This window comes from Vicugna pacos, chromosome 3, assembly GCF_048564905.1.
Source record: "Vicugna pacos chromosome 3, VicPac4, whole genome shotgun sequence".
Taxonomy (NCBI): Eukaryota; Metazoa; Chordata; class Mammalia; order Artiodactyla; family Camelidae; genus Vicugna; species Vicugna pacos.
In genome coordinates this window covers 61,330,388-61,350,289 of record NC_132989.1, presented here as the reverse complement: position 1 = coordinate 61,350,289, position 19,902 = coordinate 61,330,388, and the positions used below count along the sequence as shown (strand labels likewise).

At 38.6% G+C, this 19,902-nt stretch overlaps 1 protein-coding gene across 19 annotated transcripts in view; it reads right to left on the bottom strand.

The window, feature by feature from the left end:
• Positions 1-1,120: 1,120 nt before the first annotated feature.
• The window catches only part of MEF2C (myocyte enhancer factor 2C), a 148,333-nt gene continuing 129,551 nt past the window's right edge, over positions 1,121-19,902 (bottom strand). For 14 of the 19 annotated variants that reach the window (XM_072958411.1, XM_072958418.1, XM_072958412.1 and 11 more), the window contains 4 exons: positions 14,580-14,752; positions 12,025-12,154; positions 11,277-11,412; positions 1,121-5,838 (listed from right to left, as the gene is read on the bottom strand). In XM_072958411.1, coding sequence (XP_072814512.1) covers positions 5,517-5,838; positions 11,277-11,412; positions 12,025-12,154; positions 14,580-14,752 — 761 coding nt within the window. In that variant the 3' untranslated portion in view covers positions 1,121-5,516. The remainder of the gene's footprint in view (positions 5,839-11,276; positions 11,413-12,024; positions 12,155-14,579; positions 14,753-19,902) is intronic. The other 5 variants (XM_031674136.2, XM_031674152.2, XM_031674163.2 and 2 more) reach the window with 1 other exon arrangement.

Genomic DNA, 19,902 nt, shown 5'->3' with positions numbered 1-19,902 from the left:
TGAAATTAAGACTATCAAGACGGAGACAGCAGAACACGAAACTACGTGCAGGGCCACTGCGACTCTGGGGGTTGTGTGCCCGCAGATCAGCTCTGTTCTCATCCACATGGGCCTTTCTCAATCCTACCCACCTCCAAAGTCAAACGGGCTGCCTCTGTGGGCAGATCCTGCAGTGCCCCTGTCCGGGTCCTCTGCTCCACCCCGCTCTAAGCACGGCCAGCGTGCTTCCCTCCAGGCACTTGGCAGAAGTCTCTGAGGACACTTTCTACTTCCTATTAGTCTGTGAACCTCTTATTAGTTTATAACTTTCTTCATTTATCCTAGAATTCACCCCATGAGTTACACATAATAATTGCTTAATAAATGTCTGCTGAAAATGAATAAAAAGAACAAAGAGAAGAGCACTGCTATTTTGAGGCCACACGCAGCGTTTCCCCGCGTGGCAGTCCTTTCTCCATCAGAGCTGGAATCACAGCTAATGCAGAAGTCTCAGCTCCCAGCTGGCTGGCCTGCGCCGTCTCCTGGTTTTCCTTCTCAGTGCCTAAATTAGTCTCTATGTTGATTTATCTAAGGAAATTTCTTTTAGAAATCATAATTAAATTTTGGTAAAGGATATATTTGATAGTTTCTAAAAATGGATGAATTCACTAATTTTCTCAGATATTTAGATACAAGCCTATGCTTTCAACCACTTTTGGTTAAAGAAACTATTGATGTAGAAGAAAAAAATCCACAAGTGCTTTTGACACAACTTAGGTTCAAAAATATTTAACTTATTGCATGAGAGTGCCTTGAACAATGACTTTTGGAAAATTCTGTGCATTTAAGCAAGTTATCAAAGATCTTCAGGGAATTGCTTTGATAACAAAGTTGAATCACTTGATGAGAGCCTTGAACTTCCCACACTGGCTGGATACACATATCACCCCAAAGGCAGTGATTCAGTTTATGCCCTCCCTCCCTCAAAACACAGATACCCTTCTTTTTGAGTATTCCGAGTTGAAAACAGAAAGCTCACTTGTGCTTGTGGAAAAAGCTTCTTTAAAAAAACAAACAAGATAAAGTGGAATAAACTTAAACAGCAAAACATTAATTAAAAAAATGCACCACAGACACTGCATCACTAAGAAAGCCAGTAACTTTACTGAATTGTCTGCAAAATACAAATTATACCTTATTTCCAGCAGGAGAAACTTTTGAAAATTCCCCACTTTTATTCACTACAGACAGCTGAATTAAGTCCCTTGAGATACACAGATGTGGTTTAACTTAGTTATAACATCTTGTCATCTAGTGGCGACAAAGTCCAGCTTATGCCGCTGTGAGCCTCTATTTGAGTATTTGTTGCAAATGCTTGTATGCCCTCATTTACAAGCTATTTTAATTACTGTCATTTAATGGAAACAAGTCCCCAGAAAAAGAAAAAGAAGAAAAATGATACAGCAAACCATCTGAAGCAATCCAAGTCCTATGCCTACAGTGACCCAGGTCTCCGTCGCTCCGAGAGAACACTGGTACTGCATTCAAACCACAACAGAATCCGTCACTTAGCTGACCTCTCTGAATTCAACTGAGGTATGGATCAATCTGAGGTATGAACAGGGAAGGCAAAATGCAATACCCGATTATGAAAAGAACCAAAATGGACAAATTTGATGTAGAAGATAATGTGGCTTGGATTGCTCCACATCTTTGGTTAAAACATACGAAGAAAAGCCTTTAATTACATCTGTAGTCTGAAGCGTTCTCACAGACACCAGTATTCCATCAATCTTCAAAAGATGTGTAGTGGCAGGAAATTAACGCCATGTTAAGTGACGACATCACAGCAGATGGCACAAACGGGAACAGACGAAGGGTGCCGTGCTCAGGCAACAGCCTCTATGGAGGGTTTGAGTGGCTGCTGCTTCTTTAAAAAAAAAAAAATTTTTTTTTTAAAGGAAGAAATACAAAGCATTTACTCTCTGGAAAAACAAGCGTAAGGATAAAGGGGGCAAAAAATGCTCTCCCTAAAAGATGGGTATGTAAGAAAAATAAATACAAAAAATGTGAGAGGGCAGACATTCTTTTAAAAAGTGTATTGGAATTTTAAAAAATTTTCACTTTAGTTAACCTTAAAATGATCTGAGGATGATAGGTATTTTTGTATTCATTGTTACAAAATGCTAAGTTCCACCTTTGGGAAAAAAATAAGCCATTTTACTAAAAACACAATTTTAAAAAAGATTGAAATGAACAGCCTTCCACGCACCAATGCATACAACATACAGTTTGTGCAGCTCGCGTGTATTGCATCAGTGTTAACAGTATTTAAACTTCACATCACCGAAAAATCTTTTAAAATAGGATTAGATACAACAATACTCGTAGCTGTGTAAAAACGCCACTTACGGTTCTTTTACTTGCAGTGAAGAATGTTGCCTAAAATGTTACTCTAGGATGGGTTATGTAAAATAGTACCTCCTCAGGGCTCTGCCCTAAACTCCTGAATACAAAGGATTTGCTGTGATAAAAACCCAAAACCACACTAGCTTTGCAAATACAATAAATGGTAAATTACAGAGAAGGTATAAGGGGAAAGATTGATGTCAATCGTTTACAGAAAGTGACTCATCACAATCAAACTTGTGCTTCTTCTCATTAAATCACCTTTAAAAAAAATCTCAGATTATCCCTTTGTGTCTTGCCACCACTTTATCTGGATTCAACAGTGGAAACAAGAGATGACTGGCATCCATTTTCAAGTGATTCTGTTCTTTTCATGTTCTTATAAAACTATTGTCAGAACTGCTATAAATAGCCAAGGCTTCTGCTGGTACTTTAGGTTACTTTATCTTCAGCATTAGAAATTCCCTTTTTCTTTGTTGCTGAGGCAAATTGCAGGTAAAAAATTAATATGGCTATTTTTTTTTCATATTTTCACATAATGACCCTTTCCCACCCATTGGTTAGTTTCTCCTGATACTGATAAAGTGTTTTGAAATGACAAAGAACATTTGTGACATGTTTGCATATTTTACACACATCAAGTTATAAGGATGGGTTGTAAGAATGGGATCAAGTCTATGGTGAGGAAAATGGTTTTCTTAGTTTCCTCCCCCCCCATGTATGAATATGTGTATATGTGTGTTTTCTGGGATGATTTTCTGTTTTTCATCTGCATAAATGTTTTTCTTTCATGTTCCATGGATACCTCGAGTAGTGGGATACATGAAATGGCTGACAGATTTTTTTGTTTGATTTCGTGTATAAAATGTTAGCACAAGGCAGGCTGGCATCCTATACGGACACAACCAGAGGTGCACTGTGGTCTAACTGTGGATTTCAGATCGAGTTAAGAAAAATATAGCCTAGTTCGTAAGATCTCTTGGCTTTTGCCACCCAGCGGCAGCCTTTTACAAGGAGAAACACATAGTAACTAAGCAAGTGAAAGCAAAAAAAGGGATAAGAAATGTCCTACACAAGACATAGCAGTGTCGATCTTACTGTCTGTCTTTTCTGCTGTGCATGTCAGCGTGTGTGATGGGAGCTGGATCGACAGATCTTCACATGCCTAGAGAAGGAATATCAGTCCTAGACTGAAATCTCTTTAAACAATATATATCAACTCTTTTTTTTTTATGGCACTCACTTTTTAAAGGGTCTGAAAAGTAATCCCTTATAGACGAATATTAGACAAGAGTCATCATTATTTCCTGAAAAATTAAAAAAAAAAGGGACATAGAGAGGTTCTTTAATGGGATTTTTTGAAATGGCTATTAAATCTCTTTATTGAAGAAAAAAAATAGATGACATACATGCTTTATGCAGAAGTGACATTTGGGGGTCCTGACACACCGGGATTGTTCAACAGTCCTATATTGCTGACAAGATTGTTGAGGGTCAGTTAAAATAATTAAGAACGGATGACGAAGCAACTATCCCTTTACCTGCTTCCTTCTTATCTAGCACCCAGACTTTCACATTTTTCTTCTGTGGGAATTTATAACTCATGCATCGAGCAAACTCCATATCACTTATTTCTAGGGCAGTATTTGCAGGACATGTGACCCAACACAGTTCTCTACTCTGGGCATATTTCTTCAAAGCATTTTCGAGTTCTAGGCTGAAAACCAACCAGATAATTTAGGATACGGGCAAGTTGAAGGTATGCACTTACTGAATTCCAAGATGCATGGTGAAATGGTGAGATCAGAAAGGGGCCCTGCATTTGATAAAAATGCAAAACAAAAACAAAAAGTAGCATGAAAGAAACTAATTAGTATATACAATGGATGTCAGTTGACCCAGTAGATTGCCAATGGATTAAAAACAATTTAGGGTGTTGCAATGTGATATGTTCTAATCCCACAGGTTATCCTTTTGACAGCTGACCTTGAACTTATAAAATGTATGCAGAGTAAAAGAAAACAGAAAGAAAATAGTTACTCAAATGTGCAACTGCACAAATATACCCCCCTCCCGCTATTAAGATAACAAAACTTCTGCTATTACCATAATATTATATATATTAGAAAGCTATACACAAGCATGTTAATTTCACAGATTTTTTAAAAGATTCTTAATATTTTATATAATTAGAAATACACATTTCAAAAACAAAACTTCTACAAAGAGAAAACAGTTATCTTGGTTAGCAAAGCATGGAGTTCTTCATGGCTTAGGGTAGTGCTTTCTATACAAAAAGTCCTTTTTGGTTTTTTACAGGACTGTTTAAAATATTAGCGAAGCTATCAAGGGGGAAAAAACACATTTTGGCTTAAGTAAACTACAAAAAGCCACAAATGCTTTGCAAACTCTGTCTTACCTTTTATATGAAAATAAGCAAAATGTAATGTACATATTTTTATATTTTTATTTAATAAGAGATGCAGACCCAGATTTATTTATTTATTTAATTAAATACGTTAGCCCTCAAACTCCACATTTTTAAAAAATAGGTATGGTCCTCTTTTAATGGTCATCGATCCTTTTTCATGAGTGCCATACGCCAATGATGTGCCTGCAGGTTTGTGAGCGTTCTCGGGGTGGGTGTTAGGTGACCTGGCGTGTTCCTAACGTGTAACCGTGGCCACCCTTTGCCGGGTCTGTCCAAAACATCTATACACTTTTCTATATGTTGCATAACAGCTGCTCTCTCTTTCAGTAAAGATCTGCCGCTTTTGGCAAATGTTTCCTTTTGTCTATTTACATGTAAATAACGTTGAACCTGCAACATGACACTATCTATTGTAACATACATTTTGCAAAGGAGCACAACAGTGAAAAGAAGTTAGCCTTAAATCTATTTTGTACAAGTGTTCTGTTGTACAACTCAAGTGCTAAGCTTATCTCAGCATTTCTGTTTATCTTTATACTGTATCACTGAGGCAATTTAAAAGTACTTTTACAAAACAGAGTACCTGACTTTTTTTTTTCCACACACAGCACATATAATGCATATCGACCCCCCTTCCCCATTAAGGTATAGCACACACACACACTGCAAGAAAAAAAACTACTAAGTAATAATCTGATCATGTTGCCCATCCTTCAGAGAGTCGCATGCGCTTGACTGAGGGACTTTCCCTTTCGTCCGGCGAAGGTCTGGTGAGTCCAATGGGGGAGTGGAATTCGTTCCGATGATCCTCTCGGTCGCTCCCGTCGTAGGAACTGCTGCAGCTGCTCAAGCTGTCAACAGGAGATCTCCCCGCCTCGTGGCGCGTGTGTTGTGGGTATCTCGAAGGGGTGGTGGTACGGTCTCTAGGAGGAGAAACAGGTTCTGACTTGATGTTGAGGCTTTGAGTAGAAGGCAGGGAGAGATTTGAACTCTGAGATAAATGAGTGCTAGTGCAAGCTCTGTAGGAGGAAAGGAAACCCAGTTACAGATGGAGGAGGCCTGGAGCCCCCAGGAACTCACAATTACATCAAACATCAGCTTAAAGACTTGCATCGACACCAGAGCATGCCCAGAGGGAGCAGAGCGTGCTTGGCAGCACCTGGGGGCATCGCCTTCTTACAGCGACTTGGGATGCCTTTGTTCATCTGCCCGGTAGCGATCACAGCATTTAACTGGCCCAGGCCTCACGAGTCATACCTCCAAGTCTCTGACAGGCTCCCTTAATGTATAGGTTACCGGCTCAGGGAGGTTTTAACAAGACACGCGGGAAAAAGCATTTTCTGTGTCCATGGAATTTCTCCCTACACCAGTTCCAAAATACAATCTAAGACTTAGGATACAGGGCTTAGCTTCTGAATTAAGACTTCTTTGATTTACTAATGCCTGTGTTTGAAAATTACTATAAAGAGCTTATTATGGATACAAATATTTCCCTAAATTTAATAAGCACATGCATACTAAGTTGCACAGTCTTCAGAGAAAGTGAAGAGAGTCAAAATTTCAAATGAATAGAACTGAGAAAATGCTACATGTAACCATATCTGGTGAAAAGCTTGGGATAGGGGAAAGATGGGGGAGGAGGCTGAAAATTATCTGCAGAAACTTTAAGGAGGGGCTTAAAAACACTTAGACTTCCTACCCCACTAAAACTGATTGTCTGACTTTCTTCATTCTTTCTCAGTTGTTTTTTCCCCACAATGACCTCAATATTACTACTGCTAGTCTCTCCCTGCTGGGATACGAAGGAGACCACTCCTCTCATCTATCATTGTCATTAGTTGATGAATCTGGATTTGCCTAAAGGAAAGGTTGTTGTAGAAAAGGATCGAGTGTGATTTTATTGTGTTTATAACCCTTAATCCTCATTTATTCCAGGACAGCGTAACTTGCCCTTCTTTCAAAATGTGGCTGAACTTAGATACTTGGAATTCTGGAGGGAAAGGCATTAAGCCCTTAAGTGTAGACCAGCCTTCACGATGGCTTTGTTCAGGATCAACCACAATAACACTGCTGACATTGATGTGAAGATGCCTGCACTGTCCTTACATTCTGAGTGCACTGACAGCCACGGCTAGACTCAGTGTTATCTGTCCGCATTGCGAGACAGAACAGGACTCTCTTCTACTGAGAAGAGTCACAGTAAAGAATTATCCATACAGACACACCCATTTTCAACAAAGGAAAGCAAGCTCACCTACTCCTGTGTGTGACTGTGTTACTTTCTAATGGAGAGAATTAGAGGGCATTAAAAATGTCATTATGAGCAGTGAGAAAACGGGTATATATTTTGGGAAAAAGTGGAGCAACTTGGGGCTGGGTTTTTGGGAGACGCAGTTCAGGCTCGAGATGTACAGAGATATAAAATCAGTCAGAAATGAGTCTATCTTTGAGTGATGTTTTATACAAAAGCACCACCTACTGGCAAAGAATTACTTTCCTTCTCTTATTAATAAATGAGCTAATGTGGAGAATAACATGAAGGAGAATTATTTGTTTCCCTAACAAGTCTTTCTCTCTATGGCTTTTCTGATCTTACAGAATTCAAGCAGTCTTAGCATTTTTATCAAAATACTACATTGAGTGTATATAATTTTCAATCACCTGCTTATACTTTTTGTTATTTGTTGTTTTTATTTTATAGTCTATATTTGCATACTAGTTTTCTAAGATTTTTAATTAAATAATATTTAAATCAAGAAGATACTAAAATAGGGGGAACACCTGCATTTCAAAGAGATTCATAATGGTGGACTATTTTATCTTGGTTCAGAGTTACTTAATGATTCATTTTGATGTCTGAGGAAATCATCTTTTGATTTCTGGAAGAAAGAATTTCCCTGGCTCTGGATAAGAAAGACTATTTCACTAAAATTTAATTAAATGCTTCCACTATAAATCACATAACCGTTTAATAATGAACGTCAATTAGGAGTCTGAAAATAAAGTGGCATATCAATAAATACATTCATCTGCCTTCTGATATTTAGATGGTGTCCTCACAGACAGGGGTGATGTGGAAAATCAGAAAAAAATATTTGGTGAGTTGGACCAATATAAGCAGTCAATATGGATAAACTGAGCGAAAAATGAGAACCTAAATGCCGTTTCTTTTATACAGCTTTTGGAAGCCACATTATCTGCTTATCACCGTCTCCTAATGTCAGCTGGCTTGTATGGATTTCGCTGCATCTTTTCCCTATAAAAGGTGTAACAATAACACGTATTGTTTACACCTTCCTATAAACAAATAGGCTAGTCCCTAAGATAAGATGAACTTAGTTGGTGGCATTTCATTTGACACTGAAAGCATTTATGAAGCATTTTGAGTAGTTCTGGGGACACTAAATCCACAGCAATGAATGGTAAGTGATATCTTGGTTTCAGCTTCATTATACTGTGGTATAGGATTCAAAACAGAATGCGGTTTAATTGGCTAGTCTCCATTATCAAAGAAAGTATTTTATTGAAAAGAAGAAGGGATCATTAAAAATCACTTAGTCGTCTACGTGCTTAATTCAGATATAAGCATGTTGGTCTACTTGTTCCTGAGAACAGAATTTTTATAGACACAGATCATTGTGAGATGCTTCTTACTGTGGGTGATAAAGAGGTGGGTGGGGAGACAGAAGCCACATGTGCAAGTTCCCATATCAAGTCCTGCTGCAAACTGCCATCCCCTGCAGATGCCTTCCTTCCAATTGGGAAGACACCTACCTTCCCCTTATTGTTCAGAAATGAAACATTTCTTACTGCCTCTGCCTGGAAATTAGACTATCAAACTATATTCAAATCAATCTTTTAAATGTCATCTTTACTAAAAGTTCTCTCTCAGTAGGTTTTGCATCCACCAAAATGACGTACAGAAATGCTTCCAGAAAACAGGTTGCCCTTTTTTTTAGGTGGTAGGAGAAAAACACCAAAAAATTGAGGGTCATTTTTTCAAATACTGGTATTCAAATGACTTTTGCTAACCCTGGGTGGCAGCTCCTTCTGCCCGTCTTCCCTGCTCCCTACATCAGGTCAGTTTAGGCTGTTGATCTAACTTTGTTAGAGAAAATCAGATACTAGATAGTATAGCTTTGAAGATTTAAAGGTATTTCCACAAAAAAATACGAGAAGCTCTTTCTTGCTTTTTTTTTAGTTTTGAGAAAGAATTATGGTGACCCTCTTGGGCTGCTGGGAGTATTTACACTGGGGGGCTGACAGATACTTCATTCTGCTTTGATGCTGTATCTGTCCCAAAGAAGGTGACTTGACTCCACCACACAAGTAGGTGGTACTGCTTTGGCCTGGAAAATATCAATTTTTAAAAATTGATATCCATCATGAGGAAGAGGGGTAAGCTCATATATTTTACATAAATACTATAACTTGAGACTTTTATTTTAAGTTTAAGATTTAATTGTGTGAGCATAGGCTACTCCATTTGATGGAATCTCTTCCTGAAAACTACTGTGTGTGTGTGTGTGTGTGTGTAAGAGAGAGGAAGAGGAAGGATGGGAGGGAGAGAGGGAGGAGAGAAGAAGCAGTGAAGGCAGGCAAAAAGGCAGGCAGGCATTGGGGCTGGAAAGGGTATCTGTTTGAAGGATAAGGGAAGTGATTAAGTGCAATAGGAACCCATAGTCTGAATTCAGAGTCAAATCATGCACCACGAGAATTGGTGTTGAAAGAAACTGGAACTAAACAAAATGCTTCATCCTTGGCTGTTGTAATTCAGTTCCTCTCTAGTCCGGGCCAGTCACTTCTTTCTCATTTACTGCAGCCACTATTAAGGGCCGCAGAGAATTAGATTCTTCCCATGGAATAGAAGAGAATTTTAAAATGGTAATGTAGTTCAAATACAAGTGTTTTCTATGTAAAAATGCAAATTATCAGGTGTTATTGGGAACAAAAGAAAGCCACATTCAGAGAAACTAAGATGGCTTTTGACATTGTGAATTTCTAAGGAAATCTAATCCTAAAAAATGAGAAGTAAACAGCTACCTTTATTTTTGACAAGAAGCACAAACAGGGGATTCACTGCTGAATCACCCAAGTACAAGGCCACTTGAATGTATTTTAACAATGCCTGGTTGGTATGATGTACTTAGTGATAGTTACTTGAAAAAGTTATTGCCATAAATGTCTATTTGGACAGTTAAAATTTAGATGTTATTCTAAAAACAGAAGTTCTGCTGCTGATCAATGTATAATACATCTTCAAAGTTCATCTTTCAAGAAAACACAGCAACAGTGTCAAATGAATTTATTTCATTATTTACACGAGATGGTCGATTTTCAACAATAGGGATTAGTGAGTAAAAAGCATAGTAGCAAATAGGGACAGGGTGAGAACTCCATGACCAGAGCACTAATCTACGTGAAGTCACTTCCACGTGGAAGCGAGCGGGGCTGGTGAGGGTGAGAGAGCAGTGGTGGTATCCATCAGTGATTTTTATTCTAATCAGTGTTTTCTCCTCATTATCTCCTTAGAATATGAACCCAGAATTAGCTAACTATTCTAACTAAATGGCTCAGCGGAAAAGTAAAAGTGGGGGAAGGCATATAGAATGGTTCTAAAATATAAAGACGTGTTATCTTTAAATACTTCATATCGTCCTAGTATTTTCTTTTGAAGATTAAAGTTTTAAAATTATTAGTTAAACTGAAAGTCAGATCTTTGTTTCATGTTTTAAATTTTAAAAAATCTATTTGTTTTACAAGTTGTATTGATGAATTCAGGGCTTTTGAAGATTTGAATGTTTCCATTGATAAATGACAGGAGTTATTTCTATAATAAAGACATATCTCAAAACTACCACAAGGGGGCAGAAATACACATCTGATTTCAGAAAACAACAATTTTTATACCCAAATTTAGGTAATTAGTATATGTCTGTCCATATATATACATATTTATATTCATGTAGTATCTGTGAATATGCAACTATACTGTGAGTACATTATAAATACAGGAAGTCTGTGTATCCGTGGAATAGCTGACCCTATGAGTATCAGGTTAACAGTAGCAGGAACTATGCAGTTTATGCCAAGTGAAAAGGATTCTCAAATATCTCAAAATCTAAAGAGCTAATAACTATAAATGTTTTCTTATGTCCCACATGCGCTATGTGAAAACTTAACTAAATAGAAATTTATTATTGATAGAAGTGGAAACAAATATAGCCTAAACCAAAGGGAAATAACATACCTCCTTATCAGAGTTCCTCTCCTCTTAAAGAAGGAAAGTAATATTTAAGCTACTTGAAAGGTATTGGTTTGATAACTACTTTCAGATTTTCATAAAGTAGAATTCTACATCCTCTAATGGGACATTACAGCACACATTTAGAGACTGCCATTTGTCATTTAAAGATGCATTCTAGAAGTATGTTATAAAAGAAGTAATGGTGCTTACCCCAGTTGACTGAGGGCGGATGGCGGCATGTTATGTAGGTGTTGCTGTTGCCAGCCAGTTACTGACCCAAGATGAAGAGCGCTGGCCGTGTTAAACCCAGACAGAGATGACAGGTCTGCACTACTCAGAGAGTATTCTAGGTCAAAGGATACAATAGAAGGGGAAATATTTAATTTGGTCATCATCAAATGGTGACTAGAATAAACAGTTTCAGTTTTTAAAATATTCTACTAGTGTTATTTAATGATGGTTAGTATACATTTTTTTTTATTTTGGGGGAAAGGGAGATGAAACATTAGGGACAATTTTAATTTAAAAGAGAAATATTATATACCAAAAAATAAGTATTCCATGAAAGCTTCAAAGTAGTACACCCTGCAATTCTAGTTTATTAAAACTACACTATGATATCACAAGTATGTTCCTAGTATGGATGATTTAGAAATGACTTTTAAACAATTCTGAGAAAAAGTAAGCTTTCTATTACATCAAAGAAATAACAGCTCATTTTCCTGGAAATTATACTTCTATTTTGAATTCAGGTTGGGTTAATAAAACTTTCAGTCACTTAAGCAAGAAAAATGTGCAAATTCATTTTGTCTTCGTTATGGATAGGCAATGGTATAGTGCTCTGGATACTACAGGTATCAAATAAAGCTTTCTAACAGACTAAAAGGTAATACCTTTTCATCTTGCTTTTTAATAAAAAGTATTTAATGTACTATTTAAACATAGCAAAGCTACTCACCGGTACCATATGTTGTTGAAATGGCTGATGGATATCCTCCCATCCCTTGTCCTGGTAAAGTAGGAGTTGCTACGGAAACCACTGGGGTAGCCAATGACTGAGCAGACTGGGAGTTATTTATCCTTTGATTCTTTTAAAGTAAATAAAAAGACATTTATTGATAGCATTTTTTTAAAAGTTGAAAATATTAGATTACAGTATTAGTTTTGCATATAAAGAGATAACTTGGTACAAATCTCATGAAATTAATCATTTAACATGTGTCTCTATGAACTCTGCCAACCCTATCATTTACAATCCTTCAAGAGACCAGCTGTTGCCATAGTAACCCATTACATCAGTATCTCCTAGGCAACTGAACTAGTAACAAGTACCGTGGCTTTATTATGGGTAAAAACAGACTGTTGAAAACTGATGAAATATGTATACTGTACTTCCATTGTTTCAGTTTTTATTCAAATGCAAATTAAAAAAATTAAAATCAACCATGATGGTTTTTATGCTCAGTTCTATATACAGCAGAGCAGATGGGTAGAGGGGTCATGCTATATTCTGGCCAGCAGGTGGTGCTCTGACCACTTTTTTCAGATTCTTCTAAACTTCCCTCAAAACTAGATGGCAAAGCAGCTAACGTGTATATTTAATTCCTTAAGGAGATTAAAGGCTCATATAAATTTAAATATCTTGAGACTTTAGTTTTTAGAAAAATAAGTGTCTTCATGGTGTTAAATAACTAAGAATATTTTTTGTTTGTTACATTTTTACTGTAAGTTCTAAAATAAATCAAAAACAAGGCCTGCACTTACAGAGGTTGAGACAGAAAAATAGATAACCTGACAGTTCACCTGTGAGTGATACTTGAAATTAATGGTATTTAAATGCAACTAATGTTGACACACTATAGCAACTCCCGAAATCTTTCCATCTTAACTAGCACTACCACTCCACCTAAAGTCGCTTGGATTTCTCCTTGCAGGTGCCATTGAAGGGGAGCACTCTCACCACTTACCAAAAGCAGGTCGACATCCTCAGACTGAGAGCATGGGGAAGGAGTTTTATTAATTAGTGTCTGTAAATATTTGTAATTGGGCACAATCTTTTCAACAAAAGGAAAAGCACCTTCTGATAGACACAACAGTTTAAACAGTTTTAAAACCCAGACTCTAGAGATAACTCCTTACGAAGACATTCTTTGTTTCCTTTAATGAGCTGTTTGTCTCAAATGGGAAGACAATCTATCCAGTTTTCAGTACAGGTCAGTGTCTCAACGTTCATTATTTCACCACCACATTTAAAAAGAAAAAAAAAAAAAAGACTGTACGTTGAAACCCCACTTGCTGGAGGAGGGGGGAAACTGCACCTGGCTGCCAGGGAGACCTGACCTGGTGCTCACAGACTCCCTGGGAAAGCAGCAGTTTTAAGGGACTTGGAATAAATCTGCTGATAGAGACAGCCTGCCATGCATGGCCCACACTGCTTGGCTTTGGCCCTGTGGGAGGTTTTATTTATTAGACCCAGCCTTTTCCGAAGGGAACGTTGCATATTATGTGATTTTTCTTTTTTGGTTGATATTCAAAATTAATCTGCACAGTGCCATAATAAACTAATCAGCTTGCAGGACTGTTTTACCCTGAAGCTTGCCACAGAGCACAGAAAGAAAAAAAAATGTGTTCGCAGAATGATCTAAATTTGTCTACTGAGTCTTGGTTTTAAAGCATTCTCGCTCTTAAGCAAAGCTAATTTGGAGTATACGGATGTAAGTCTCTTTGTTGCTGAATTTGGCCCCACAATATTATCTTCACCTTAGCCCTGCAGACCCAGGAGAAAGAAAAATGGTAGTGCCCAGGGACATTATTTATATTTCATAGTTATTTACTTATTTATTCTTACAAGTGCCACAACTTTTTTTTTATGTAAAATATAACCTCTGTTCTCAAAATGCCTAGCATTTTAAAACAAGTAGCTTCTAAGAGCTCACTATGCTTGAAGCACATCTATGGAAAGAGGAATTGAGGCAGTTGGTGTACAGGCAAGTGATGTAGTAAACACTGTCACTGCAATATACCTAAGGAAAGAATTGCCAATTAACGGGAGAAAGCTCACTTAGAAATTATGGAAAAGCTGTTTCATTGTCAGCACCTCAAAGACATATTTATTTAGTTCAATACTGTAAAAATCTGTTATGAAATACCTCATCTGTGAGTCTGATTCTACCATTGGTCAAACCGAATGTCCCATAAGCAAAGTATTACGTAATGATTTTTTTTCTAATTATAAGTTGGGAGCCTTAAAAGGACATGTTTTCTTTACCCCAGAACACCAGTCCTATAGTGCAGTTTATTGGATGTTGGTTCTTTTTTTATCCCCCCATGGAAAAGGGAAATGCAAGCCAGTTACTAGAAATAATAGCTAAATCCAAACAGAGCTCCGGCAATAGCACTGACATGTTACTTTTCTGGGAGCATGTAAGTAATTCATAAAGTAAGACAAGTATAAGAACAGCAAAACATAAACAAACATTATCAACATTTATTTAAAATATAATTTTGCATTACCACTGATGGCATCGTATTCTTGCTGCCTGGTGGAATAAGAACTCGGAGATCTGGTTTACGGTTATTCATCCCTAAATTCATGGGAGGAGGAGATTTTGCTTGCATATTCTTGTTCAAGTTACCAGGTGAGACCAGCAGACCTGGTGAGTTTCGGGGATTGCCATACCCGTTCCCTGTTAACACAAAACAATGAAAGCACTCAGGAAAAAAATCTAGACTCAAAAATGTTTCTAGAGAATACAGTACACGAGGTTAAGAATAACAAATCACCAGGGTGAGACTTAACAACATATACTGAAAGTCCACAGGACCACTGACTTCACCTCCACGTGAAGAGCAATCCAATCAGTTAGCTATTGAATATTCCTCTGAAGGAAGCCTAAAAACTCTTACAGCGAAGAGACCTAGTAAATATCAACTTGTCTGGAAAATAGCATATTTTTTTTGCTATTACAAAAATCTGGGAAGAGAAAAACAATATGAAAAGGAATATATATATATATATATATATATACATATAAACTAAATCACTATGCTGTACACCAGAAATTAACACAAGGCTGTAAACTGAGTATACTTCAGTTAAAAAATTTTTTTCAATTGGGAAGAAACTGAGACAGTCGCTCAGGGTCTAAGAAAAGCACTGAATTGGTCCCACACTTTAAATGACTGGCTCGGCAGACGCCGGGTGGCGTGACTCACTCTTTCGGTTCAATGGTTTGGGCTTTATTCAGTTTGTCTGTGTGTCCTGAAATGAAGAAAGGGCACACCAGCAAGACTATAAATCCTAGGACATGCAGGAGGAGCAGCAGCCTCTTACACGTTTTGCTGTTCACTTCCCCTTTCCTTTGAGCGGTTTCTCCCTATGGTTTTCTTCCGTCTGGTTTCCTCTCCTCACTAAGTTCAATGCACGAACCTGAAGGCCTGCTTTCTCATTCACGCAGAACTTCAAAAAGCAGGACTCCTTCTCAGGAGCTGAAATGAGGGGATGATGTCCCCACTAAAGTGCCGACTCACGAGGCACCGGGACAGCCATCTAATGAGAGAGAACAGTACCGAAGCGGTTTTCCTCCGGTCTCTGATGTTTAGCCCCCTACTAACAGACAAATGTTATCTGGTGGTTTCTGTGTCTCAATCCAAATATTCTGATCTGTGTGACAGGCGGAGCTGCAGAGGGAGCTGATACAGCCCGAACTGACGCGGACGTCCTCCGCTGGCTTCCTCCACAGTCTCTCCTTGGAGAGTAGGAGAAACCAGCGAGCTGATTCAACAACCCTTGCTGGAAAACTGGCTAGCTGTTTTCTGAAGCTCTCTAAAGGAGACAGTCAAACCTCGTTATCGTCATCATTATCATTACTGTAAAACACAGGTACCTATTAACCTGGGACGAATGATACTGTGTGCTACCTAGAGGGGGTGCAGAGACCAGCCCTGCAGGCCCTTTGTGGCAACCCAGCACAGACATGTGTGAAACGTATAATCCAACACAAGACAGCCCAGGGTGAGGTGCCACAGAGCAATCCAGGTGAAGTGCTACTGGGTTGCCAGGAAGGAAGAGGTAATCCAGACAAGATTCACGGGAAGGGAAAGAACTGACGTGGGTCTTGAAAAAAAGAGAGGAGACAGTAAGATCTCTGGGCATGTGGCTGGGCACTGGGAAAGGGCTGAGAGGTGGCAGTTTACGCAGGACAGTCAGGGGCACTATGAAGATCTTGGGGAGAAGGGAACCCAGGAGAAGAGAGGAGTGTCGGAGACCCTGAAGGAATAGGCAGGTTGTGCTCTGGAGACGACAAGAGGTTATTTCAGGGAATTGCAGGCTTAACCTGTCTTGGGTTTAAATGGTGGACACGCAGCCCCTGAAGGCTGCAGAGCAGAGGTAACACAGGTTCTAAGTGGGCAGACAGATCTACTGGTGTTGGGATGTTCTGGCATTAGGAAAGCCTGGGAGTATGATCCAGCCTGGAAACTTCTGTGATGACAAGCTATGATGAGGAGCTGGGGAGGCAAAGCACAGGCATATTTCAGCAGCTCTTTATGGGAACATCTTTTCAGTTAGAATCTATTGAGGCACTACTCCATAGAACACACTGGTTCCTCACATCCCATCCATTTACCTGTCTCATTTCATGCATGAATAAACAGGATGAAGACATAATAAGTAACGACAATATTAAATCTGTCAATTGGATTATGCGTAAAACTCTCCACTGTGGGGGGAACCCCACAAACTAAAACAAACAACTCTCCCCCCCAAAAATATGGCAAATACAAAGTAGGTACTTAAAAAATGTTGGTTGAATGTGGATGTAAACCACTCTTCTATAATAAAATGTCAAGAAAATTAGCTAAATTCTCTAAAGCCAGCTAAGTATGTCAAAAGCCAAACTTTTTTTTTTCAGTTAATTTGGACAGTTTTCCTGTGGCGAAAGTTATTATATGAAATGAATACATTTACCTTTTTTCACTAGGAGAAACACAAACAATATGTTCCCTTAGAAAAAGGGTTGCTCAAACAGAATGCTCAGAGCAGTTTTATATTTAATGTCTTCCTGAATCACTATTGTGACACTGTTAGGGCTTTCGTTTTAATTAATAGGTTCCATTTGGGTAAAAAGGGAGTGAAAAACCATGGCTAAGTTCGCACCTTACTTTCCTGTCAGCCGGAGTTCAGACCGACAGACACATTGAAGTGTATGTCACTTATCTGTGAAGGCTGCGTGAGAGCTGGTTTAAATAAACAATCAAATGGAAAATTAGCTGGGTAATTTCAAAAGAATGGGGGGAAGAAAAGTCAGTTAAGCAGTGCAGTGAAGCTTGAACAGATCAGAAGAAACTAAAACCCCGGCTTGGTAGATGCCGATACTGGTTTGCATGGAGGAGTTATTTTGCTAAAAGGAAGTAAAACCGCTTCATGAAATGTGCTGTCCTGTGATATGACCAGCCCTGGGCCAGTGTGCGAAAATGGAAGTGCCCCACTCACGCTGAGAAAAGTGGGTTTTTTTTTCTTTTTTTAAAAAAATATTTTCTACAATCAACTCTGAGAAATTCCAACAAAGCCTACCTCTTTTGGCTCACATTTTAAACAATGAATTGGGGCAACAGCAGGGGGGAAGAAAGCCAACATACATTACAGTTTTTCATCCAATAAATGCCTCAAAACTAAGAAAAAATATTGATTTGAAAAAGCACTCTATTTTCCTCTTGGAATATTTCCTGTTATTTGAAAATTATGCCATTTTAGAAGATCAGTCACATATTTTAAGGTGTTTACATATTGAATGTAAAATATTTTGAACCACGATGACACTTCTTAAGTTCGTATTTTTAGAGCATCAAGTTATTTTTGAGAACAAATAAATTCTGCCTTTTACCGGTGGATTTCTGCTGTTTTTAGCATATTGTGCCAGCTAGCATTTTGGAGCCGTATAATAACCATTTCTGTTTCCAGCCACCAAGTTGTTATTCTTTTGGCATAATATAGATTCAGGAATGCAAGGCTGTGGATCCTAAACCAGTGATATAGAAACCTATCATTTGAAAATCAATGATGAATACATTCGTGTGGTTTACTGCTAAGAAGAGCCTGCATTTAAATGGGCTCGGAAACCGCGGCCTCCTCCTCACTCAGGACGCTGTGGCCTTGCACTGGGGCTGCTGTCCTACCTTAAGATAAATTCACCCTAGAGAACGGTCTCTTTCAAAGTCCAGGGTCGGGAGGTGGGAAACGCCACCCGTCGATAAGTGTCTAAGATAGATTCCACCTTCCGTCATGCCCTGCTTTAAAACTGCCCTCCGCCTGGGACAATGATCGATTTGGATGTGACTGCATGCAGATGCCACAGTCCCCTCACCACTTAAAAGCACAAAAATTATAAAGCATGAGGGAATGGATTTCTTGATTACAGATGGTAAGAAAATGAAGACCAGATCAACTTTGGCGTTCGTGTGTTTTATAGTTTCATTTGATTAAAAATATTGTTTCACATCAAACAATGCAAGCATTCACGGTATAATTCATGTAAAGGATAACAGAATCTACCTCGCGTGGTTACAAGTTTCTAAACACTCGTATTAAAACTCGTGTAAATATACAGAACTTCAAATGTGGTGTTAGGAGAAAAAAATCTTTTTCTCTCCAGTTAACTTGAAAATACTTGCTTTTTTTTTTTTTTATTGACTCCTATTTTAAGAAGTTGTAAATTCAAAGAACATATTCCTGGCTTAAGACGTTGTGAGGAGGACATTTTGCCTTGTCTCACAGAGCTCAATTGAGCATGTAGCTCTCTTTGAGCCTGAAGTTCTGAAACTTTCTCTTATTTGGATGTTTAGACACTATGAGTCTTTTCACTTCGCTTTTCTTCCTCTGTGGACTTTCAATCATAACTACAAGCATATAAAACAAATAAGCACAAAACAAAGTGGTGCTCATACCAAGGCTAAGCTTTTCATTGGCACAATATTTTTTCAGTCTCCCAAATCATCATCTTTGACGACTCTTGCTCCCTCTTCCAACTCCATTTCCGATTAGTTACCCAGTCTTGTTAATTTTTCTTGAGAAATGCCTGTCTCCATTTCCACTGCTCCCATCCTACTTCAGGCTCTCCGTGCCCTCTAACTAGGTCTTTCTCTAGCCTCTGAGCTGGGTCCCTGGTCTCTAGTTGAAGGGTTCTTCTCCATGCCTTAAGACGGGCTGTAGGAGGGCTGGGAGCAAACTTCTATGCTTATGTCTGATAATAAACCTATTGTGCAACCCAAGGATTTTCTTCAAAAATCTTTCTAAAGTGCTGCATCCCTCATGTTCCTTTTCCACATCACACTTAACACTACAGGGTCAGTGCCCTGGCTTGGGTCTCAGAACTATGCATAGTTTGACCTGCTCTGTCTATGGAACCCAACTTTCAGTGGTCACAGCCAAGCTCACGGTCCTCTGAAGATGCTGGAGCCTTTGCTCTAACAGTTAAATACCTGGCTGTGTTTGATTTCCTGTTTAATTCAAATTCATCTTTCAGGGCCAGCTAAGGCCCTGTGCTCTCATGATCCCTTTTCGACAACCTCAGTCCACTTTGAACTCACTCTCCTCCAAAATCCTGAGCAATCGGAGCGGTGATACCAGGCAGAGCACTAGTTCTCCAAGTAATGCTCACAAAACAGAGACACAGACTATGCTGGAAAAATTAGAATTATTCAGGAATGGCCCTAAAAGTCAAGTTCCCGAGGGAACATAAGATGCGAACTGAAAATGTAATGTGTAACTTGCTAATTTCAAACATCGAGGGTCTCTCCTCTTTATGCTACTTGAGAAAAATTTCTATTTTAGATAATG